We start from the raw sequence: 26,260 nt of genomic DNA, 5'->3' as shown, positions 1-26,260 counted from the left end.
CAAGATTATACCAAAGAACCTAGATTTGTATTCAAGCCTGTCTGATAGCAAGGTTTGCTTCTAAAACCACTATGGCATAATACTATTTTGTAAAGTTTTGTTAAAAATGAAAATTATCTAGGAATACTATATTCTGGACTTGTGTATACTGGCAGTATTTGGTTGGTATTAGCTGATTGGGAAGTAATCTGTCCTAGATTATTAAAGATCTGTTTTTAATTAACAGTTATATTTGCTTGGTTTTGTTTTAAAGAGTGAACAAGAGGAAATCCAGAAGTGTTAACATATTTGTTGACATGGAAAGATATTTGTAATATATAAAGAAGGTTAATTATAAAACAGCACAGTATGAGCACTTTTTTAGAAATCGGTATCTGTGGATCATGGTTGTCACCCTTGGCTACCCTTAGACTCCGTTGCAGAGCTCTTAAACGTTCTGCCCAGGCCATACCTCAAACTAGATATAAATAAGACTCTCTTGGGGATGGTACCAGGCATCAGTAGGTTTTTAAAGCTCCCTAGGTGGTATCAATATGCATACTAGCTTGAGAACTGCTGCTTACATGGTAGAATGATAGGGCTTTTTATTTATTTATTTTATGTTTTTGAAATTCTATTATAATGGGCATTTATTACCTAAGTGATTTTTTTAAAGTGTAAATTTCAAGATACCAGGAAAATCCTTGTTACTAGTTTTTAAAAGTTGTAGTAATTTATTCATAAATCAGGATTGTTTTCCTTATTGTCATTGAATTAGATATTAATGTATTTTACAATTATATTTCAAGTCTAAGTTACATACACCTTTAGAGTGACTTCTATATCTTTTAAAAAAATCATAACTAGAACTTTAAAATTATTACTTTTTTTAAAATTTTAAACATCTTAATTATAAATAACCAGAACAGCCAACTTCTCTTTTTCATACTGCATCATTTTTTTTCTTCCTCTAGGACCTCCAGCGGGCTAAGCAAGAAGTCCTGTCTTTGCGAAGAGAGAATTCTACACTAGATGCCGAATGCCATGAAAAAGAAAAGCATATTAATCAGCTACAAACAAAAGTGGCTGTTTTAGAACAGGAAATCAAGGATAAGGACCAGCTTGTTTTAAGAACAAAAGAAGCATTTGATACAATCCAGGAACAAAAGGTCTATTGAAACATTTTTTAAAGAAATTGGTGATCACATTTACAAGTGATGCTTTTCTTAAACACAAACATCCTATTAATTGTTTATATTTTAAAAAATATGTATCAGGTGGCTTTAGAAGAGAATGGGGAGAAAAATCAGGTACAACTAGGAAAACTTGAAGCTACGATAAAATCATTATCGGCGGAACTTCTTAAGGTTTGTTTTTGAAAATAATAAAATATTAAATTTCATTGGTTTAAGTAGAGATATACATATAAAGCTCTTTTACAGGCAAATGAAATTATCAAGAAGTTACAGGGGGATCTGAAAACTTTAATGGGTAAATTGAAACTGAAGAATACAGTAACTATTCAGCAAGAGAAACTCTTGGCTGAGAAGGAAGACAAATTACAAAAGGAACAGAAGGAATTACAAGATGTTGGACAGTCTCTCCGAATTAAAGAGCAAGAGGTAGTAAATATTTTATATTTTTGCATGTGTGACTATTTGCAAAGTATAACAAATTTTCTCAGATGTATTTTTAAAATTTCTAGTTTATTATATTAGAGAAGAGCTTTGGTTCCCCGCCCCCCCAAAAGAACATGACTAGCTTCTACAGAAGTTAACCTATTTCACTTTGAAAAATTAGTTATCATGACTCAGATACCTTGAGTATTCATATATATGTACAGTATATTTGTATATTTATATATATATACACATGCACACATATACATTGTGACACAGATGAGCTATAATCATTTCTATTTAATAGTAATTAATAGTAATGATTTAAGTAATAGAAATACATTTCTTCAGTTTTTATTTAGCCTTTATTATACTTATGAGGATTGACATTTCAGGTGTGCAAATTACAAGAACAGTTAGAAGCTACCGTTCAAAAGCTTGAAGAAAGCAAACAACTTCTAAAAAATAATGAAAAGTGTAAGTATTTTACCTTTTTATGTAAATTAGGTTTGTAATTGTGTTCTTAATCTGAAAATTTTATTTGAATTCATAGAAGCCTAGGTAAATCAAGATACATCCAAATAATTTCTGTTTTAAATATATTGTCTTCATGTGTTTGCTATAGTAACTTGTATATCAGCTGCCCTGTAAAACAGTTATCATTATAAAGAAAACCATATTTCATGTGTGTAACCCAAAATTAAGTGTTGAAAATATTGACTATAATTTAAATTCTTCGCTAATTAAAGTTCTTAACTACTCCTTATTTTAATTGCTGTATTTATCCAATAGTAATAACAGGAATTATTTGAAACTAAAATACAAGATTAAGCCTTTAACATTTTCTCACTTTTTGTATTGGTTATCAGACAAGAGTGTGAACTTCAAATAAACTGTAAGATATCGTTCTAGAAATGAAAGCCTTCAAAGAGATCCTTGACTAGCAGAAATATATGCTTCTGATAGTAATAGAATAAGGAGTTCTATGTGGTGGTTGCTAAAATAAGAGTCTTTCAATGACAAAAATTTAGGTGAACCTATATTCTCCTGTGATATAAGGTAGTTTTGAAGACAAATTTTTAAAAATCTCCATATAATTTTTAATGTTTAAAGTTATTAGAAAAATAATCAAAATTCTTTACCTTATTTTCTTTTATTTAAGTAATCACATGGTTAAATAAAGAACTAAATGAAAATCAGGTAGTCAGAAAGCAAGATATATTGGGACCTTCCAGCACTCCACCTGTACATTCTACCAGTACCACAATCAGAAGTGGGATTTCTCCTAACTCTAATGTGGTAAGTTTTAAATTAAGATGTGAGTGGTCTTAGTAAATTACCTAAAACCAGAAATTCCCAGACTGTGAGGGAAGTCTCCATGATTTCAGATGCTGGTACTAATGTGACTAAAGTCTTATAATTATTAGCATATGAGGTAAAGGTTAAATCCCACTTGGAAGTGGGACATACAGGTATACTTGCTCTTAAAAAAGAGGCTATATTTCAAGGGTGCACTTCTTTTTAAAATTTAATTGGGTATAGAAATCATTCAGTAGTAACTAAAGTAATCCCAAATGTTTTGAAGAAGGGAGTATTCTGAGGGCCTTAAGAAGGGAGAACAGAGTTTGGGCTCAACTTTGGAACTATGATAGAAGGAGCCTAAACTAATTCTATTTGAAAAAGAAAAAAAAAGAAATGTCTTTTTATCAATCTGTCAGCTCTAGATCATAGATGGAATTAGTTATGATATCTAAGCTTTCTAGCTCTTAGGACCAGGTCTCTTGCTTTCTCCTTGCAAGAAATTAGGAGAAAAAGAAGAGCAGTTCCTTATGTCTGGGAGCTGGCTTGGTACTATCAGCAAGGCCTTGGGGCTCTCCTGTTGAACATAAATAATTTCAAAATCAGGCAAGGCCACTCTGTGACTGTGACACATCGAGACAAAAACAAGACCACCTCATGGTCCTGTCTGAACACAATTTTGAAAAAATGAACATTGCCAAACCACAAAACAGGCAAGCATCCTCCTAACCTGGCTAACATGATTGATTACTTCTCCTTTACCAATTAGTTTTGGCCTTGATACATTCCTCCCGACTTATCAAATAAGATTTATTTCAGATACTCAGTCATACAATTATCCACATTTCCAGATAGTATCTGATCCACAACAAGGCCACACTTTATTTATTTATTTATTTATTTATTTATTTATTTATTTATTTATTTATTTATTTTTAAAGATTTTATTTATTTGACAGAGAGAGACAGCCAGCGAGAGAGGGAACACAAGCAGGGGGAGTGGGAGAGGAAGAAGCAGGCTCCCAGCGGAGAAGCCTGATGTGGGGCTCGATCCCAGAATGCGGGGATCACGCCCTGAGACAAAGGCAGATGCTTAATGACTGCGCCACCTAGGCGCCCCCAAAGCCACACTTTATTAAACTGTCTCTTAATTAAACCACCTAACATATAAGTCCAATAAATAAGTCCCTTTTAACACCTGCATACTGCCACACCCCACTAGGTTTCCCACAGTATGCAGTTTGCAAGAAGCAATAAACCCACGGTGTACACCTATAGATATGTTTCTGGTAGTCTTTGGTTGGAGAGCATTGGCAGAGGATTTAAAATGCAAATACATAATTGAATTTTAAATCTATTCTAGTAAATCAGATTATACTTGATGTTTAAAGAAAGGAATAGATTCTTGCTAAATTGGAAAAAGGTGTGGAAAGTGGCCAGTTTTTATTACAAACTTGAAAAAACTTGGTAGGCTTATTAACCTTCGTGACTTATGATAAATAGCTATATAGGAGGTTTTATTTGTCATGCAGCCAGTGATGTATACAATTGCTTCTTAAGGTTTGTGTTTCAGTGTTCTCTTACAAACTCTTTTATTGACATTGGTTAATGGTGGTGCCACCGTATTGAAAATTAGTGGCAAAGCAAATTATTGTCTGAATTAGTCCATTTAAGAACACTTATCTTGTTCTCATTCTGGCAGAAAATTATTTTTATTTTATATCTGATTGGCTAATCTATGACTCTAACCTTCTCCCATCCCCCTTTTTAGGAATGGAAGACTATAGGGAACCAAGATGGTTCAGAGAGGTCATTGTTTGAACTCAGTTCAAAGACCAGTCCAGTGGCTTATTTTGTTAAGCTTGCACAGCCACTCTTTAGAAAGCTTAAAGGTATCCTAGCCTCATGCTGTTATAATAAAGCAGAGTTTTGTGGTGTCATGACAAAATTGGCCTCTAAGATAGTGCTTTTAAGTATGATTATTATAACAGATGCTAGTGCCTCATGAATCAGTAAATACTATTTAGAATTAATATCTCATCCTTAACCTTTTTATGTTTTTATTTTTAGGTTGATGGTAGACTTACTTACCCAACTTGTGGTATTGGTTATCCTGTCTCCTCTGCATTTGCATTCCAGAATACTTTTCCTCATCCTATATCTGCCAAAAATACCATCCACCCAATTTCAGGATCAAAGGTAGACAAATTAATACTTTTTTTGGGAGAAATATAGCAACTTATTAATAAATATTTTTTTTCTTTTAAAGGTTAGCCTTTGGTCAGTTGCTGAGTATTAGGTAATAGATAAATATATTACTGAATATCTAGTTTATGCTTACAGGAAATACTATCTGTACTATATGGTATTTCTTGAGTCACTATAATTTATAAAAAGCTGGACATCAGTCTGCTTAAATTTTATTTATTCCCATTCAACCTCTTATTCCATTTTTATTCATTCTCTGTCACAACTCTCAAACCTAACCAGCATTACTGACTTCATATTGCTGATGTATTAGCTCTGGTGACATTTTTGGATTCTGTTGCCAGGATTTAAAGGTCTGATAAGGTAGACGTATAGCATATTCTAAAATGTAGTTCTGGGGGCGCCTGGGTGGCACAGCGGTTGGGCGTCTGCCTTCGGCTCAGGGCGTGATCCCGGCGTTGTGGGATAGCCCCACATCAGGCTCCTCTGCTATGAGCCTGCTTCTTCCTCTCCCACTCCCCCTGCTTGTGTTCCCTCTCTCGCTGGCTGTCTCTATCTCTGTCGAATAAATAAATAAAATAAAATCTTTAAAAAAAAAAAAAAAAAAAAAAAAAAATGTAGTTCTGGCAGCATTGTCTTAAATAGCATAGGCCTAGCATTTCATCCAGCGTGATTTATTTGCTAAGGCTTTTTTCTGTCCCCCTGAGTTCTTCATCATCATTGTTGTTACTAATGTCTTAGGTGAATATATTGTTTTCACATGTATTATAATTTTATTTTCACAATAATTTCATCCACCCAGACCAGCCACTGATTCTGTTTTCATTCCTAGCTTTAAGTGAAAATGGATTTTTTTGTTAATCATAGAGACAAATGTTTTTGAAAGGATTTTTTTTTTAAAGATTATTTATTTTAGAGAGAGAGTGCACACACGAGGAGGGGAGGGACAGAGAGAGAAAATCTCAAACAGACTGTCCCCTGAGCATGGAGCCTAACATGGGGTTCAATCCCACACCCTGAAATCATGACCTGAGCCAAAATCAAGAGTCAGATGCTTAACTGACTCAGCCATCCAGATGCTCCTGCAAAGAATATTTTGAAGTGAAGACTTTGAAATTGCTATTATAAAACCTTTATCAAAGTAGTTTTGGGCTGCCCTAAAAATAAGCTGGCTGTGTTGCTTAGGCCTATCCTTCTTTTTAACTCTTTAAGCCTTTTTAACTATCATTGGAAGCTGTTGAGAATTATCAGTGAAATGAGAATTAAACCTGAGTTTTTGTGCTTATCTTTATGTAAAGAGTATTTAGGGGCATTTAGTTGGCTTTTCTTGCATTGTTTGTTAAAGAGCATTAGATATGTGTATATATATTCAAAGGAGTACTATTTTTTTTTTTACAATGTTATCTAACGCTGGTGTTGTTAACTTTATTTGTCCATATTTTATTTTTAAATTTTGATTCCAGCATAATTAACATACAGTGTTATATTCATTTCAGGTATACAATGTAGTGATTCAACAGTTATGTATATTACTCAGTGTTCATCAAGATGAGTGTACACTTAATCCCCTTCACTGATTTCACCCATTCCTTCATCCTCCTCCCCTCTAGTAACCATCATTTTGTATTCTGTAGTTTGTTTTTTGGTTTGTCTATTTTTTCACTTTGTTTTGTTTCTTAAATTCCACATATGAGTGAAATCATGTGGTATTTATCTTTCTTTGACTGACTTATTTCACATACTATTATACACTTTAGCTCCATCCATGTTGTTGTAAATGGCAAGATTTCGTTCCTTTTTAATGGCTGGGCAGTATTACATTGTGTGTGTGTGTCTGTGTGTGTGTGTGTGTGTGTGTGTGTGTGTATACGCACACACACACACACCATGTCTTCTTGATCCATTCATTTATCAATGGACACTTGGGCTGCTTCCAAAATTTGGCTATTATAAATAATGCTGCTATAAATGTGGGGGGGTGTATATATCTTTTCAAATTAGTGTTTTTTTATTCTTTGGGTAAATACCCAGTAGTGGAATTACTGGATCATATGTTAATTCTAGTTTTAATTTTTTGAGGGACCTCCATACTGTTTTACACAGTGGCTGCAGCAGTTTGCGTTCTCACTAACTGTGTGTGAGGGTTCCTTTTTCTCCACCTCCTTGCCAAGACTTCTTTCTTGAATACTACGTTCTTAATGAATATCGATATACTCAAATGTGATTGCGTCTTGGGATCAATTTTTTTCTTGAGAATTATGAATGAATTGCTTTTTCATTTTATTTTATTTTTAAGTTTTTATTTTAATTCCAGTGAGTTAACATGCAGCACTATTAGTTTTAGGTATGCATTATAGTAATTTAGCAGTTCTATACATCACCTGATGCTTATCACAAGAGCACTCCTTAATTCCCATCAACTATTTAACCCATCTTCCCACCAACCTCCCCTCCAGTAACCATCAGATTGTTCTTTATAATTAGAAGTCTGTTTCTTGCTTTGAGATACACACTCTCTCATTTTTTTCTTTGCTTGTTCTGTTTCTTCCACATATGAGTGAAATCATATCGTATTTGTCTTTGTCTGACGTATATTTTGCTTAGCAGTATATTCTCTGGCTCCATCCATGTCGTTGCAAATGGCAAGATTTCACTCTTTTATGGCTGAATAATATTCCATTGTGTATATATACCACATCTTCTTTATACATTCATCAACTGCTGGATACTTGGACTGTTTCGCCTATCTTGGCTATTGTAAATAATGCTGCTATTAACATAGGGATGCGTGTATCCCTTTGAATTAGTGTTTTTGTATTCTTTGGGTAAATATCCAGTAGTACAATTGCTGGATCATAAGGTAGTTCTATTTTTAACTTTTTGAGGAACCTCCACACTGTTTTTCAAATTGCTTTTTTATTTCAAACAACTTTCTAGGAATATATTACTGTCCAAAGTAAGAACAAGAAATACTACAAATACTTTCCAGATAGTTGCCTAGTTTATAAGTTTTAATGTGACTTACAAGATTACTTTTATAGTTCTTCTAGAATTGGAGGAATCATTATAGCAAGGATATTCCTAAATATAGGAGCAAGACTTTCAGGGTTTTCTATATCACTGATCTCCATATCCTTTCGATTATGTGTCCCCAAAAATTAAAAAACAAAAGAAAGCCTAAAACAAAACACATTGAGCTTGAATCTCTAATGAATATTTATTTGTGAATTGTATTGCATATACCATGCAACTACTATATTATGTACAGTATAGTTTAGTGGTTAAGAAGGTGAAATCTGGGGCGCCTGGGTGGCACAGCGGTTAAGCGTCTGCCTTCGGCTCAGGGCGTGATCCCGGCGTTATGGGATCGAGCCCCACATCAGGCTCCTCTGCTATGAGCCTGCTTCTTCCTCTCCCACTCCCCCTGCTTGTGTTCCCTCTCTCGCTGGCTGTCTCTATCTCTGTCAGATAAATAAAATCTTTAAAAAAAAAAAAAAAAAAAAGAAGGTGAAATCTGACGTTTAGAGTTTAAATCCTGCCCTTATCAAGGTGAATTGGGCCAGCCGCTGAAACACAAACAAAAAAGGAGAAATCTCTAACTCTCATGCTTCAGTGCCTCCACTTGTAAAATGGAGCAGGAATTTTATCTATCTTACTGGATTATTGTGAGGTTAGATGATACATTTGCTTAGAATAGTGCCCAGTACATGATAAGTTCTTCATTATGTTATCTATTAATATTAATAAAATATTCAAATATATAAAGAGTAAATTGAAAATGTATATAAATCAAATTTATAAGACTTTTTTTCTCCTACCTCAGTGTATGGTCACAATCACTGCCTACTTTGGAGACCACTGATCTCAGTAGTCTTGTGCTGGCAGCTATCATGATTAAAGCATGCTCTTTTTAGTTGAAGTAAAAATAAAATCATTTTATTTCATGATACTGAATCTGTGATATACCCGATGGCTTTAAATGTTACTGTTAAGATTTAGTACATTCAAGTAATTGTTTAACTGTGAGGATGTAAAATTACATGAGCTAAATTAACAAAGGAGTATGATGAAAGATTGTGCCATGCTGTCAAATAGAACAATTTATAAATTTAAAGCAAGATAGACAAAGTAATTTCTCCTTTATTTTTGAAGACCATAATAGCCAAGGATTCATTCATTCAATAAATATTTAATGAATGTCTACTATGATCATGCATTGTTCTAGTTGCAAGAAACACAGCAGTGAGCAAGACAAAACCCTTCCCTGTGTGGTACTTACATTTCGTGGTGAAAACCCCATTATGATTGCAAACTATAGTGTCTTTTAAACTAAACTGTTATCAAAAAGATGTTACTTGATGTCAAAGAAAATACTTATGATAAAATCACTGAAACATTTTAATTTTTTTTGAGAGAGAGAGTCTGTGCACGTGAGCAGGAAGGGGAGGGCTGGAGGGAGAGAGAGAGAGAATCTTAAGCAGGCTCCATGCTCAGCACTAGCCTAACTCGGGGCTCAATCTCACAACTCCAAGATCATGACCTGAGTCAAAATCAAGAGTTGGCCGCTTAGCTGACTGAGCCACCCAGCCACCCCTCACTGAAACATTTTAGAGTGATCAGATTTCATCCTGGAAAATATGATGTGAGGGATTTTCTGTAACGGGAAAGTAGCTATCTAAGATGAGATGATTGATTTATATTGATAATGTTTAGCCCACAATGTATATTCAGAGACATTTTATCTAGAGATAGCATTCCTCCATTTGATTAACCGCTTCATTCACCAGATGGTTCTAAATTAATTTTTGTTCATTTTGTGTTAACTGTTTTAAAAAAATAATATATGAACATGAGAAGCTCCCAAATGTATGAGAGGTTATACTGTCTAAATGTCCCTCCTGTGGTCCCTAGTTGTCTCCCCAGAGAAAATCACTGTTAGGAGTTTTTTTGATATATTTCAAAACTATTCAAAGCATATACAAGGATATATGTGTGTACCTGTATGTGTATGTATGTTTGTATACAAAAGGGTTTGTATATTTAAGCATAAATAGTACATGCCTACTGTTCTGTGCCTTACTTATTTCATTCATCAGTATTATGGAATAGGTCCATTTCCATGTATGAGAATGTTTTGGTTATTTAATGACTTCTTAGTATATGGTTGTACTATAATTAATTTAACTAGTGCTTTGTTAATGGATGATCAGGTTGTTTTCAATCTACATATTCATACAGTGCTTCAGCAATTATACAATGAATTCATAACTCAATAAGACAAAGAACCTAATTTAAAAATGGGAAAAAGAGGGGCACCTGGGTGACTCAATCGGTTAAACGTCTGCCTTGACTTTGGTCATGATCCCAGGGTCCTGGGATCGAGCCCCACATTGGGCTCCCTGCTCAGTGGGGGAGCCTTCTTACTCTCCCTCTGCCGCTCCCCCTGCTTGTGCTTGCCCTCTCCCTCTTTCTCTCTCTCTCTCTCTCAAATAACTAACTGACTAACAAAATAAATAAAGTCTTTAAAAAAAATCCATGTAAATGTAATAAGATGAGAAAGTAGTGTTTTTGCTTTTAAGGTCTATAAGAATGGAAGATTCCACGCATTTAGCATTGTGGAGCCAGAGTTATCTTTGACAAGTTGGCATTGTGGAGAGTGGTGATAAAACCAACTCTCACTAAACTGAAGTACAAATAGACATATGTACACAGAAATAAATTCCAGGGGCACCTGGCTGGCTCAGTCACTAGAGTGTGCAACTCTTGATCTCAGGCTCGTTAGTTTGAGCCCTGTGTTGGGTGTAGAGATTACCTAAAAAAAAAAAAAAATCCTGGGCAGATTAAAGATTGACATTTAAAAAGCAAAACTTTATGACCTTGGTACTGTGAATTTTTCAGATAAGATAGAAAAAAAAATACAAATGAACTGTTAAAAAATGGATAATTTGGGGTACATTAAAGTTAAAAATGCCTGTATATCAAACCAAATGAGAAGATAAGCCAGAGATTGAGAGAAGATATTTATATCACATCTAACCACCCATAATGAATATCCAGAATGTCAAAGAACTTACATAATTCATTAAGAAAAAGCCAAGCTGCTGAACATAAAAGTGGACAAGAGATATAAGTAAGCAATTTATAGAAGAGAAATCTGAATAGCCAATAAATACATTAAAATATTTTAAGGGCACCTGGGTGGCGCAGTGGGTTAAGTATCTTCAGCTCAGGTAATGATCTCCGGGTCTTGGGGTCGAGCCCCGTGTAGGGCTCACTGCTCAGCAGGGAGCCTGCTTCTTCCTCTCCTGCTCCCCTGCTTGTGTGCTCTGTCTTTCAAGTAAATGAATAAAATCTTTTAAAAGTCAATCTAAAAATAATAAATATGGGAATGAGATTTAGAGAGATATTTCATCAAAATAAGTACATTAATGTCAAATAAGCACATGAAAAGATGTTCAACTATGTCAAGTATTTTCTGTTTTATTGTATTGTGAATGTAATTGTTTTATTAACTACTTTCTTGGAATATTTATTGATGCTGTGTAGAAATGTAATTGATTTTTGTATGTTGATCTTTTATCCTGAAAGCTTCCTAAACTCATTGAGCTTATTATTAATGGCTTTTTGTGCATTGATATGATTATGTATTGTTTTTCTTTCATCAGTCAGGTATATTATGGTAATTTTGAAATATTATATCAGCTTTGCATTCTTAGGATAAAGTTCACTGAATTAAATGTTAAATCCAGTTGGTTGATTTTTTTCAGGTCCTCTGTGTCCTTGTTGACTTTCGACTTGTTTTATCGATTACTGAGAGGAATGTTAGTATCTCCAACTATTATTATAGCTGTTTCTATCATTTTTCCTGTTAATTCTATCAGTTTTAGTTTCACACCTTTAGAATCTCTTTGGTTGGGTACATATACCTCTTGAATTATGTCCTCCTGGTTACTTAACCCTTTCATCATTATGTAATTTCCTTCTTCATTTTTGGTAATTTTCCATGCTCTGGGGTCTACTTTGTTTCTTATGAATATAGCTATTCTGGTTTCCTTTTAAGTGGTATTTCCCTGAAATATCATCTTCCACCCTTTTACCTTTTTTTCTTTTTTTTTTTTTTTTTTTTAAAATTTTTTTCATTTGGCAGAGAGAGAGAGAGCACAAGCAGGGGGAGCGGCAGGCAGAGGGAGAGGGAGAAGCAGGCTGCAGAGCCCAATGTGGGGCCTGATGTGGGACTCGATCCCAGGACCCTGGTTCATGAGCAGAGCCAAAGGCAGATGCTTAACTGACTGAGCCACCAGGTGCCCTCACCCTTTTACTTTAAACCTATGTGTTTTATACTTAAAATGATTTCATCTAAAGAGCATATCTTGTTTGTTCCCTTTGTTTTTCATTCTTTAGGCCTTTTTTGACTTCTTTTCATTATTTGAATATTTTTTAGTATTTCAATTTAATTTTTCTGTTTTTGATTATACTGTGTGTGTTTATGTGTATGTGTGTATGTGCATGTACGTGTGTATACACCCCCCCACACACACACACATCTTCATCCACACATCTATTGATGAACATTTAGGTTGCTTCCATATTTTGGCTCCTGTAAGTATTGGAATAAATATAGGGGTCCATGTATCTTTTCAAATTAGTGTTTTTGTTTTCTTTGGGTAAATACCCAGTCGTGGAGCTACCCAATCATATGGCATTTCTGTTTTTAATTTTTTAAGGAACCTTCATATTGTTTACCTTCATACTGTTTTTCACATTGACTGCACCAATTTACCTTCCCATCAAGAGAGCATGAGGATTTCTTTTTTCTCCACATCCTTGCTAACATTTGTTCTTTCTTGTCTTTTTGATACTGGCCATTCTGAAAGGCGTAAGGTTATATCACATTGTGGTTTTGATGTGTATTTCCCTGATGATTAGTGATGTTGAGCATGTTTTCATGTATCGGCTGGCTACGTGTATATCTTCTTTGGAAAAACTGTTGAGGTTCTCTGCTCATTTTTTAATCAGATTTTTTGTGTGGAGGGGCAGTGGTGTTGTGTCACTTCTTTATATATTTTGGATAGTAACCCCTTATTGGATGTATCATTTGCAAATATCTTCCATTCAGTAGGTTGCCTGTTTGTTTTGTTGATTGTTTCCTTTGCTATTTAAAAGCGTTTTATTTTGATGCAGTCCCAATAATTTATTTTTGCTTTTATTTCACTTGCCTTCAGATACATCTAGAAAATGTTGCTAAGGCTGATGTCAAAGCAATTACTGGCTATGTTTTCTTCTAGGAGTTTTACAGTTTCTGGTCTCACATTTGGGTCTTTAATCCTTTTTATTTTTGTATATGGCGTAAGAATGTGGTTCAGTTTTATTCTAGTGCATGTAGCTGTCCAGTTTTCCCAACACCATTCGTTTAAGATACTGTCTTTTGCCTCACTGTATATTCTTGCATGCTGTGCTGTAGATTAATTGACCATATAAGGATGGGTTTATTTCTGCGCGCTCTATTCTGTTGCATTGATCTGTGTGTTTATTTTTGTGGCGGTACCACACTGTTTTACTATAGCCTTGTAGTATTATCTTGAAATGTACCTCCAGCTTCATTGTCTTTTCTCATGAACTGCTTTGGCTATTAGATGCATTTTGTGGTTCTGTAGAAATTTTATTTTATTTTTAAGATTTTTTTTTTTAGATAGAGAGTGAGCACGAGTGGCAGGGCACCGGGTGGTGGGGGTGCAGAGGGAGAGGGAGAAGCAGGCTCTCCACTGAACAGGGAGCCCGACTTAGAGCTCCATCCCAGGACCAGGGGATTATGACCTGAGCCAAAGTCAGGGGCTTAACCAACTGAGCCACCCAGGCGCCCCTCTGTAGACATTTTAGTATTATTTGTTGTAGTTCTGTGAAGAATGCTATTGGTATTTTGATAGGAATTGCACTGAGTCTGTAGATTGCTTTGGGTAGTATGGACATTTTAACAAAATTAATTCTTTCAGTCCATGAACATGATATATCTTTCCATTTGTTTGTGTTGTCTTCAGTTTCTTTCATCAACGTTTTAGAGTTTTCAGAGTGAATGTTTTTCACTTCCTCGGTTAAGTTTATTTTTAGGTATTTTATTCTTTCTGATGCAAAGATAAACGGGTTTGTTTTTTACGATGCTTAATTTTCATCCATGGGTTTTATTCAGCGTATCTAAAAATGGTTTTTTTAATTTTATTTATTCATTTGAGAGCGAGCGTGCACGCATGTGCACACGAGTGGAGGAAGGGGCAGAGGGAGAATGAGAAGCAGACTCCCTGCTGAGTGCAGAGCCCAATGTGGGGCTTGATCCCAGGACGCTGAGATCATGACCTGAGCCAAAGTCAGATACCTTTTTTTTTTTTTTTAAGAATTTATTTATTTGACAGAGAGACAGCCAGCGAGAGAGGGAACACAAGCAGGGGGAGTGGGAGAGGAAGAGGCAGGCTCCCAGCGGAGGAGCCTGATGTGAGGCTCGATCCCATAACGCCAGGATCACGCCCTGAGTCGAAGGCAGACACTTAACAACTGAGCCACCCAGGTGCCCCCAAAGTCAGATTCTTAACTGACTGAGCCACCCAGGTGCCCCTAAAATTTTACTGATGAGCTTCAGAACTTTCCAGTTACATTTTAAGTTAGATTATTGAGGTACACACACAGTAAAATTCCAACTTTTGTAGTGTACTCCACTTAAAATTCTGTGGTAAATACATATATAATTCATGGTCTTAACCTTTTTAAAGATTTATTTATTTATTTGAGATAGAGTGAGCATGAACAGGGGACAGAGAGGGGTAAGCAGGCTCCCGCTCATGAGCAGGGAACTTGACACAGGACTCGATCTCAGGACTGGGAGATCACGACCTGAGCCCAAGTCAGATGCTTAACCGACTAAGCCATCCAGTCACCCCTTAACCTTTTTAAAGTTTAGAATTAAAAATTGTGTATACACGGCAGTGATGTTAAATACATTAATAATGTTGTGCAACCATCACCACCATCCATCTCTGGAACTCTTTTCATCTTATAAAACTGAAACTCTATACCCGTTAACCAATCATTTCCCAATTTCTCCCCATGCCTCCCAGCCCTGGTAACCACAATTCTACTTTCTGTCTCTATGATTTTGACTATTCTAAATACCTCATATAAAGTGGAATCATCATACAGTATTTGTCTTTTTGTGACTGGCTTACTTCACTTAGTATGTGTTGTCAGGGTTCATCCATGTTGTAGCATATGTCAGGATTTGCTCCCTTTACAGGGCTGGATAATATTCCACTGTATGTATATAACACATTTTGCCGAGTTTATCTGTTGATGGACACTTGAATTGCTTCCATGTTTAGCTATTGAGAATAATGCTTCTATGAGCATGGGTGTACAAATATGTCTTCAAGCCCTGTTTTCATTTCTTTTGAGTATATACCCAGAAGTAGAATTGCTGGTAGCCGTTTTAACTCTTAATTTTTTGAGAAACTGCCATATTTTCCATAGCTGTTGTACCATCTTATATTCCCACTAATAATGTACAAGAGTTCTAGTTTTTCCACATCCTTGCCAACAATTGTCTTATTTATTTTGAATGTAGCCATCCAAATGGGTGTGAGGTGGTATCTCATTGTAGTTTTGATTTGCCTTGCCCTAATGATCAGTGATGTTGAGCATCTTTTCATATGCTGTTGGCTGTCTATATATCTTCTTTGGAGAAGTGCTTATTCAGATTATTTGCCCACTTTTTTTTTTTTAAGTTTTAATTTTAATTCCAGTTAACATAGTGTTATATTAGTTTCAGGTATACAGTGTAGTAAGTCAGCAAATCCATACATCACTTAGTGCTCATCACAATTGCACTCCTTAATCCCCATCAGCTATTTAGCCCACCCCCCCCTTTCTGGTAACCATCAGTTTTCTATAATTAAGTGAGTCTGTTTTCTTATTTGTGTCATTCTCTCTCTTATTTTTTTTCCCTTTGCTTGTTTTGTTTTGTTTCTTCCACATATGAATGAAATCATATGGTGTTTGTCTTTCTCTGTTTTGCTTAGCATTATAGCTCCACCATGTCGTTGCATATGGCAAGATTTCATTCTTTATAGCTGAATAATATTCCGTTGTGTACACACACACACACACACATATATATACACACACACACCACATCTTTTTATCCATTCATCAATTGATGGGCACGTGGGCTGCTTCCATAATTTAGCTATTATAAATAATGTTGCTATAAACATAGGGATGCATGGAATTGTTTTCTTAATTTCCCTTTCTGCTACTTCATTATTAGTGTATAGAAACAAACCAATTTCTGTATATTTGTATCCTGCAATTTTACTGAGTTCACTTATTCTAATAGTTTTTTTGTGCAGTCTTTAGGGTTTTCTATGTATGGTATCATGTCATCTGTAAATAGTAACTGTTTAACTTACTCCTTACCAATTTGTATGCCTTTTATTTCTTCTTGTCTTATTGCTGTGGCTAGGACTTCCAGTTCTATGTCAAGTAAAAGTAGCTAGAATGGACATCCTTGTACTGTTCCTGACTTAGGAAAAAAGGTTTCAGTTTCTCACGATTCGGTATGATATCGGCTGTGGGTTTGTCATATATGGTTTTTATTATGTTGAGGTATATTTTCTCTAAAATCGATTTGTTGAGAATTTTTATCTTAAATGAATATTGAATTCATTAAATTTTTTTTAATCTATTGAGATGATTGTGTGATTTTGATTTATTTTGTTAATGTGGTGTTTCACATATTGATTGATTTGCAGATATTGAACCATCCTTGCATCCCGGGAATAAATCCCACTTGATTGTGGTGAATGATGCTTTTTTCCCTCCCCCCAAGATTGATTGATTGATTGATTGATTTTAGAGGTAGAGTGCAAGCAGGGGGAGGGACACAGGAGAGGTAGAGAAAGAATCCACAACCAGACTCCCTGACTGAGCTTGAAGCCTGATGTGGGCATGAATGGTGCTTTTTTTTTTTTTTTTAAGATTTTATTTATTTATTTGACAGAGATAGAGACAGTCAGCGAGAGAGGGAACACAAACGGGGGAGTGGGAGAGGAAGAAGCAGGCCCCTAGCAGATGAGCCTGATGTGGGGCTCGATCCCAGAACTCCGGGATCACTCCCTGAGCTGAAGGCAGACACTTAACGACTGAGCCACCCAGGCGCCTCATGAATGATGCTTTTATTGTTGTGTGTGATTTGCTACTTCTGCTGAGGATTTTTACATCTGTGTTCTTCAGGGATATGGCCTGTAGTTTTCCTTTTTTTGAAGGGTGATGCTGGCCTTGTAGAATGCATCTTGAAGCTTTCTTTCCTGTTCTATTTTTCTGGAATAGATTGATGAGAAAATAGATATTAATTATTCTTTAAATGTTAGGTAGAATTCACCTGTGAATCCATCTGGTTCTGGACTTTGATTTGTTGGGAATTTTTTGGGTTTTTTGAAGATTTTATTTATTTATTTTAGAGAGCACAAGCGGGGAAAGGGACAGAGGGAGAGAGAGAATCTAAGCAGACTCCATGCTGAGGGCAGAGCCCAACCTGGGGCTCAGTCTCACAACCCTGAGATCATGACCTGAGCCAAAATCAAGAGTTGGATGCTTAACTGACTGAGCCACCCAGGTGTCCCCAGAATTTTTTGATTACTGATTTAGTTTATTGACTGGAAATTGCTCTGAACTGTTCAGATTTTCTGTTTCTTCTTAATTCAGTTTTGGAAGATTGTATATGTTTTTAGAAATTTGTCCATTTCTTCTCAATTGCCCAGTTTTTTGTCATATAATTTTTCATTTTAGTTTCTTAAAATCCTTTGTGTTTCTGTGATGTTAGTTGTTACTACTTCATGTCTATTTATTTCGTTCCTTTTTTTTCTTCATGAGTCTAGCTCAGTTTGTCAGTTTTTTTTTTTTTTTAAAGATTTTATTTATTTATTCGACAGAGATAGAGACAGCCAGCGAGACAGTGAACACAAGCAGGGGGAGTGGGAGAGGAAGAAGCAGGCTCCTAGCGGAAGAGCCTGATGTGGGGCTTGATCCCATAACGCTGGGATCACGCCCTGAGCCAAAGGCAGACGCTTAACCGCTGTGCCACCCAGGCGCCGCTGTCAGTTTTGTTGATATTTTCAAAGAACCACCTGATTTCATTGATCTGTTTCAGTGTTTTTTAGTCTTTCATTTATTTCTGCTCTAAAGTTTATTTTCCTCCTCTCACTGCCTTGGGCTTTGTTCTTTTTCTAGTTCCTCTAGATGTAAAGTTAGATAGTTTGAGATTTTTCTTTTTTTTTTGAGGTAGGCCTTTATCACTATAAATTTTCCTCTGAGAATTGCTTTAGTTGCATTCTATAGACTTTGGATCAATGTGTTTTCATTTTCTTTTGTCTTCTTGTAGTTTCTGATTTCCTCCTTCATTTCTTCATTGATCCAGTGGGTATTTAGTAGCATGTTGTTTAGGCTCCATGTGTTTATGCTTTTGCCATTTTTTTTTCTTGTAATTTCTGCTTTCATAACTGTTGTGGTTGGAAATGATGGTTGATATGATTTCAGTCTTAACATTTATTGAGACTTATTTTGTGACCTAATATGTGATCTGTCCTAGAGAATGTTTCACGTGATTTTAAAGCAATGTGTATTCTGTTGTTTTGGGATGGAACGTTCTATATATCTCCGTTGAAGTCTATCTGTTCTAATATGTTATGTTCTAATAAGTTCCTTTTTAATTTTTTGCCTGGATGAAGTATCCATTGATATAAGTGGGGTGTTAAAGTCCCCTCCTATCATTGTATTACTGTCAGTTTCTCCCTTTACATCTGTTAATATTTGCTTATTAAGTGCTCCAATCGTGACTACATAGGTATTTACAATTGTTGTATCCCCTTGCTGGATTGATCCCTTTATTATTATGTAATGCCCTTCTTTCTCTCTTTTTACGCTTTAATGTCTGTGTTGTCTGATGTAAGTATGGCTACATAGGCTTTATTTCACTTCCATTTTCATGGAATATCTTTTTCTTCACTTCACCTTCAGTCTTCATGTGTCTTTAGGTCCGAAGTGAGTCTCTTGTAGGCAGCATATAGATGGGGCTTGTTTTGTTATCCGTTCTGTCACATTTAAAGTAATTATTGGTAAGTATGTACTTATTGCCATTTTATTCTTTCGTTTTTGTAGTTCTTCTCTGTTCCTTTCTTCTGTTGCTCTCTTGTGATTGATGACTTTCTTAATGTTAGGCTTGGATTTCTTTCTCTTGTGTGTATCTACTATAGGTTTTTGGTTGATGGTTACCATGAAGTTCTTATATGACATCCTAAATACTTAACAGTCTGTATTAACTTGATGGTCACTTAATTTCAAAGACACTGTAAAAGAACTTTATTTTTACTCTCCCCCTCTTCGCTGTTTTTGTGTTTTCATGGTTTACATCTTTTTATTTCATGAGTCCCCTTAACTAAATTTTAAAGATTTTATTTATCTTAGAGCATGCATGTTAGCAGGGGAGGCGCGGGGGGGGGGGAACATCTCCAGCAGACACTGTGCTGAGTATGAAGCCCATCATGGGGCTCAGTTGCTTGACCCTAAGATCGTGACCTGAGCTGAAATGAAGAATCAGATGCTTAACTGACTGAGTCACCCAGGTGTGCCACCCCCTTAACTAATTTTTTAGAAATAACTGAATTTATTTTGTCTTCTAACCTTTACACTAGCTTCATAAGTAATTGCTCTATTACCTTTAGTGTATGTTTGCTTTTATTCATGAAAGGTTTTCCTTTCCTAATTTTAATTATGGCCTTTTCTACTTAAAGGAGTCTCTTTATAGAAAGTGACTTTTTTCTCTGGTTGCTTTTAAGATTTTCTTTTTTTGCATTGATTTTTTTTTCAGCAACTTATTTATGATACGCCTTGGTGTGGTACATGTATATCATTATCCACTTAGGGCTTTTTATTGAGGACTTGTTATCAAGGATTAATGGTTGACAGCTTGGAAAACTGTCATTATTTCACTTTTTTTTTCCCCTAGTATTTCCTTTCAGTACTCCAGTTACACAGTTGATCACATATTTTTCCATTGAGACTTTTCATTTACTTTTTTATGTTTCATTTTATATTCTAATGTTCTGTCTTAAAGTTTACCAGTCTTTATTTCTGCAGTGTTTAATATGCTGTTATTTCTGTCCAGTGAGAAATTTGTATTTTAGGTAATGAATTTGTCATCTCTGCAAGTTCCATTTCATTCTTTTTTATATCTTTCATTTTTTCCCATTCTTTTGATTTCCGTGAAATTCTTGTTCATAGTTATCATTGTTCTAACATCTCTGTCCTTGTTCTGTTATCATTTTTGTCAAATCTGGATCTGTTTTGTTGACTGTTTTTTCTTGGTGTTTTCACATTTTCTTATTGTCATCTCTAGTAATTTTTGATAGAATGTGGAACATTGTCAGGGGTTACATTGTTGACTGTATGGATTTTGTTACTTCCTTTAAAGAATGGCTGCTATTTCAGTTAGTTTGGGGTTCCTTTGATCCCTTTGGAGCATTCTGCATTTTTTGTTTTCTTCTTTAGCTTTACTTCAGTGCATCTTGGGAGCTTTTTCTCAAGAGATGGTCCAGCTCTTCTATAAAACTGTGATCCTTCCTGGCTCTTCACTGAATGCCCTAAATGATTACCAAAGACTTTCAACTTTGACTCCAGGATTATGAACCTTTGGAATTGTTCAGGTTAAAACTCCCATTTCTTTTTTTAGTCTTGTGGAGATTTTTTCTCTATGCATGTGTCCAGTGCTGAGCAAAAACTTAAGGGGACCCATGTGTGGATTTCTAGAGATTTTTCTCTTTATACATTTTTTTTCCCCATTTATTAGAGAGCGAGGAAGTGAGCATGAACAGGAGTAGGGGCAGAGGGAGAGGAGAGAGAATCCCAAGCAGACTCCACAGTGAGCATGGAGCCTCACATGGGGCTCAGCCTCAACCCTGAGATCATAACCTGAGCCGGAATCAAGAGACGCTTGACTGACTGAGCTATCCGGGAGCCCCTTTATAGCTTCTTTCTCATCAGAATTCTGCCCTGCAACTTCCACTCACCCCAGCCTCCCTAAATTCTGATCTTGATCTCTTCCATTTAGCAATTGTGTTTTCCCGCTGTACCTGAATTTAGGTAAAGTGCCTCCACTTGGAAAGGTGGGTCAGTTGTAGGGATCACACTTCTCTCAAAGATTACAGTTGTGTACTACCTGTTGTTCAGTATTTGAGACCATTCTTTTTATTTTGTCCAGTTACTAATTTATGATTTTTCCTGTATCTTATAAATTGATATCTGGTACTTTCTTAATATTTCTTTTTCATATTTATTTTTCTATAAGGAATATTAGAATCAGCTTGTTTCACTTTCAAAAATCCTTTTTGTGTTTAAGGTTATCATGTGAAATGCATAGGTTAATGTAGGGAGAACTAATACCTTTGGCTTATTGAACCTTGATAGTCAAATACAGTAGCATATACCTTTTTAATTCGTGATTTTAACCAATAGTTAGTATCTATTGCTGTTTTGTGAGTTTTTACTAAAAATATTTATTATTTTCTCATACCTTTTTCTTTGTATGCAAGTAGTCATTTTTTTTTTTTAAATCTATTAGTGTGGTGACTTAGATGTATACCTTTTTCTAATATACAACCCATTTGTAAATTTCTGGTATGAAACCTAAGTCGTATATTTTAGCTTGGATTTTTGTATAGATTCTTGGATTACTTTTGATTGTTTTAAAAATTTATTTTTTATTTATTAAAGGGAGAGAGAGAGAAAGGAGGGACAGAGGGAGGCAGAGAGGCAGACTCCTTGCTGTGTGCAGAGCCTGAGCCTGAGATCATGACCTGAACCAAAACCAAGGATCAGCCGCTTAACCGACTGAGCTACCCAGGCACCACTACTTTTGATTGTTCTAAAATTCAAACTCCTAGCTTTCATTTAGAATCCTTAAATATAACAGACTTCGAAAATTCTTGAAAAGGAAGGAATTCTCAGAATGCATGAGGTATATGCATCATTGTGGTAAGGAGGGAGGCAACTTTTAGAACTACGACAATTATTTAAATGTACAGCTGACCCTGAACTGTGCTGGAGTTTGGGGGCACTGACCCCCACATTGTCGAAAAACTGCATATAACTTTTGACTCCCCCCCAAATTGAACTACTGTATTTTTAATATATATTTATATATTTTTTCACCTCACCCCCCAATGAATGTATTTTATATTATGGTTGAAAAGAAGTTGCCAAATGACAACAAGCAAAGGGAAGGTAGAAGAAAGATACAGGGTAGGCTGGAACGGCAGGACACTCACCTGGTTTGGGCACTCCTCTTCCCACTTCCTGTGTGTGTGAAGGTTAGTTCATTGAAGCCTTGAACTGAGAGGCAGCAAAGGAACCAGCTCTGGAGAGCGATTCTTGCTGAAGTGGCAGGGCCAGTTACTGGTCCTACTTGGCCAGGGATCACAGAATAATACCACATCACCAAAGGGCCTGGGGGAACCTCACAATGACAGGAAGAAGCCTGCAATGCAGAGCAGACAGCAGGGGGAGGTGCCATCCGCCATACCGAATGTTCTCCAAGTGGATAAGCTAATACCCCAGGGATCTAGCGGCTCACAGCTTGCCAGCATTTCCTGTAAGCAGAAGCTGCCTTAGGACCATGTAGGGAGTCAGGTGGATCAAGCCAACCTAGAGAGATGGTGGTAAAGGTGCTCTGCCGTCCCCTGGACGTTGCATAGAAGGAAGTTTTCTGCATTTCTGGGTAGTGGGTAAGGAGTGTTACTCCAGGATCCAGTTTTGCTAACTTTGGGTGGTGATGAGCAGACATCTGGTACCTCATTCTACTGTACTGTATTTATTGACCAAAGTCTGTATGTAAGTAGATCCCCGCAGTTCAAACCCAGGTTGTTCAGCTGGATTAATGTTTTTGTTTCAAAATAATTGTTAAGAGAATCATTTTATGCTGTTCATCTTGGCTTCTATTACAGGAATGTTTTTGACAGAGAAATAGAATTTGTTGTTGTTGTCGTTAAATCTGCTCAAGCAAATGTGCTGTGTTATAAAATTCGTGTTGATCCTGTTCCTCTGTGGTCTAGATTTATCAGAAAAAAAATTTAACCACCTGTCTCCATATGGAACTGTCTCAGTTCTCACTAATTCAGTTACATGAGGTGTTTTCCCTCTTTACAGGTTCAGTTTAACTTGCAGTTTACAAAACCAAATACATCACTAGGAGATGTTCATTCAGGAACAACTATTAGTGTGCCTTGCTCAACTGATAAGGAAAAGTAAGTACTTGTTGGCATAAAATTTAATGTTTGCAATTTTGAAAGTTATCTTAAATAATTTGTATCCGTGCTTGAAAGCTTTGATGCCCACTTATTTATCTGTGACATTTTAAGTTGCCGGTCAGTGGGATTGAAGTAAAGTTCCTTTTATCTGTAAGAAAGAGATTTCCCATATTTTTTTTAACTGTAGGAGACAGTTATACAGTAAAATTTTATTTTTTGAGAGAGACTTTCCTAGATAAGTGAACTACCTTTCATCTGCTTTTGGTCAAGTAGATAGAAATCTTTTTAACTCCCTTTAGTGTGGCTTTTGTTTTTGTTTGCTTGTATGGCTGTGTCTGCCTCTGGAAGCGCTCCATTTTTCTGAATTAATGCTTCCAGTGTAAAGTACTCTGAGAAGCCAGCTATTTTATTTTATTTTATTATTTATTTATTTTTTAATTTAATTTAAGTTTATTATTTATATTTTAAAGATTTATTTATTTTAGCACATGACCAAGGGGAGGGACAGAAGGAGGAGGGAGAAAAGCTGACTTCCTCTGGAGCACGGAGTCCCATGACTCCATCTCGGGGCCCTGAGATCATGACCTGAGCCGAAACTGAGAGTCAGACCCTTAACCGACTGAGCCACCCAGGCGACCCAGAAGCCAACTATTTTAAACTGCTAGAATTCTTTGCTAAGAATAACAAGGCTTGTGAGATTGTCCCATACCTACCAAAATAAGCTTTAATTTTATGACTTGTTTTGCCTACTCAGAAATGCCTTCGTATTTTTTAGCTTTTACACAGGTTTTACCTAGTGAGGTTTGTCCATCAGTGAGCTGTGACTACATGAAACAGCTCGTGAAAACTTGTCTCTCTGGGTGGTCTCTCTGGTAGTCTACACATTTGTACAATTTTTTTTCTTATTATGCTTCCTACTTTAATCACTCATTACCATGAGCTGTCATCATTCCAATATATTGCAGAATAAATTACTAATAGTTCCAAGAGGCTTCTTATCCCAGTTCTCTGGCTCTTATTCATTAGCTTCTCTAAAATTGGCACCAGCATGAATATTACAATAGTTCATGAGCCTCTCTTTTAAAAAACAGATTCTTTGAAGTCTTGAAATGTATGTATTTGTTATATTTAATCTCACACTTGTTCAAGAGGCAGAGCATCTGGAATTCATGTTAATGGTAGAACACCATGTTTATATATTTAACTCTGTCCTGCACACCAAGAGCAATTTTACTTGCAGAAAATACCGTATCTGGGGGTGCCTGGGTGGCTCAGTCATTAAGCTTCTGCCTTTGGCTCAGGGCGTGATCCTAGAGTCCTGGGATCGAGCCCCGCATTGGGCTCCCCTGCTCTGCTAGGAGCCTGCTTCTTCCTCTCCCACTCCCCCTGCTTGTGTTCCCTCTCTCGCTGGCTGTCTCTCTCTGTCAAATAAATAAATAAAGTCTTTAAAAAAAAAAGAAAAGAAAATACCGTATTTGTGGTACAAAATCAGACGTGTCCATAAAATTAGGACTGTTCAGCTATTTTGAGTATTTTCTGTTTGTAATTGGCTTTTTCCATTATTTGTTGTCAGCTAGGAAAAAGTGGCAATGGGTATCAAAAGTTAAAGGAAAACAAGTTAAAATTGAAAGAAATACCTATTCACCCACTTACTTCTTTTCTGAAAATTGGAAAAAGACCAATTTTAAGAATGTACATTGTTTTACGAGTGCCTTTAAATTCTTGTTACATGGAACTACTAGAGAAGCTTGGCACTGGACAGATTTAGAAAACAGGAATATGGTGGTAGAAAGGGGAAAAATACAACTACGTAAATGCCCCCCATGTTTTTCCAGAATTTTATGTTTGTATTCATCTGACTAAAATTTAATATTAATTTTAATAGTGCATATTAATGACAAGTTTGAAGTACTATAAAATTTTGAAGTGCTTTTGGCAAAGGAAAAATCTTACTCATATTTTTATTTTTTTAAAGTAGGCCCCATGCCTAGTTTCAAATGCAGTGAAGGACTTGAACTCACAACCCTGAGATCAAGACCTGAGCTAAGATCGATTTGAAGGGTTAACCAACTGAGCCACCCAGGTGCCCCTTACTCATTTTAAATACAAGATAGGAATTATTAAATGATATTCTTGAAGCATGAACATGTTTTCATTCATCATGTATCATTTATGCATTGTCGTTTTAGTTTCATAGTACTGGAGTTTTCATTTCCCCTATAGTCTTTAGCTTAGCTCTTCAACTTACTAGTGTTATTATAGTCTGTTTACTGGTAAGGGTATTTTCGTTCATGGCTAAATTACTTGCTTAAGAAACCAGTGAAGAATGATTTATTTTGAACAAAGCTATAAACAGAATTAGTTTATTTTTATTTTTTTTAAGATTTTATTTATTTGACAGAGAGAGACAGCCAGCGAGAAAGGGAACACAAGCAGGGGGAGTGGGAGAGGAAGAAGCAGGCTCTTAGTGGAGGAGCCTGATGTGGGGCTCGATCCCAGAATGCTGGGATCACGCCCTGAGCCAAAGGCAGATGCTTAACCACTGCGCTACCCAGGCGCCCCCAATTAGTTTATTTTATATATAGTATATGTTATGTCTGTAGATTAGATAAACCTTCAAAATTATTAAAGTGAAAATAAGGCTTTGTTAAGTAAATAATTACTATTTTCCTTTCAAGTGGTGCAAATTTAGGGCTGGAATCCAAATACCTGAAGAAAAGGGAAGATAGCATTCCTTTACGTGGGCTCAGCCAAAACCTGTTCAATAACCCAGGTGAGAGGACAGTTCTGAAATGGATTTTACACTGTGGTTTAATT

The 26,260-nt window shown here is 36.0% G+C and overlaps 1 protein-coding gene across 2 annotated transcripts in view; it reads left to right on the top strand.

Moving 5' to 3' along the window:
- SASS6 (SAS-6 centriolar assembly protein) overlaps positions 1–26,260 on the top strand; it is a 53,807-nt gene that overhangs the window by 22,510 nt on the left and 5,037 nt on the right. For both annotated transcript variants that reach the window (XM_034653969.1, XM_002920770.4), the window contains exons 9-16: positions 954–1,148; positions 1,257–1,346; positions 1,422–1,601; positions 1,994–2,075; positions 2,761–2,897; positions 4,968–5,096; positions 23,343–23,440; positions 26,122–26,216. In XM_034653969.1, the coding sequence (XP_034509860.1) occupies positions 954–1,148; positions 1,257–1,346; positions 1,422–1,601; positions 1,994–2,075; positions 2,761–2,897; positions 4,968–5,096; positions 23,343–23,440; positions 26,122–26,216 (1,006 nt within the window). The remainder of the gene's footprint in view (positions 1–953; positions 1,149–1,256; positions 1,347–1,421; positions 1,602–1,993; positions 2,076–2,760; positions 2,898–4,967; positions 5,097–23,342; positions 23,441–26,121; positions 26,217–26,260) is intronic.

The sequence above is a fragment of the Ailuropoda melanoleuca genome, chromosome 2, assembly GCF_002007445.2.
Source record: "Ailuropoda melanoleuca isolate Jingjing chromosome 2, ASM200744v2, whole genome shotgun sequence".
NCBI lineage: Eukaryota > Metazoa > Chordata > Mammalia > Carnivora > Ursidae > Ailuropoda > Ailuropoda melanoleuca.
The sequence above is the reverse complement of the archived record's forward strand: the minus strand, read 5'-3'. Positions and strand labels throughout refer to the sequence as shown.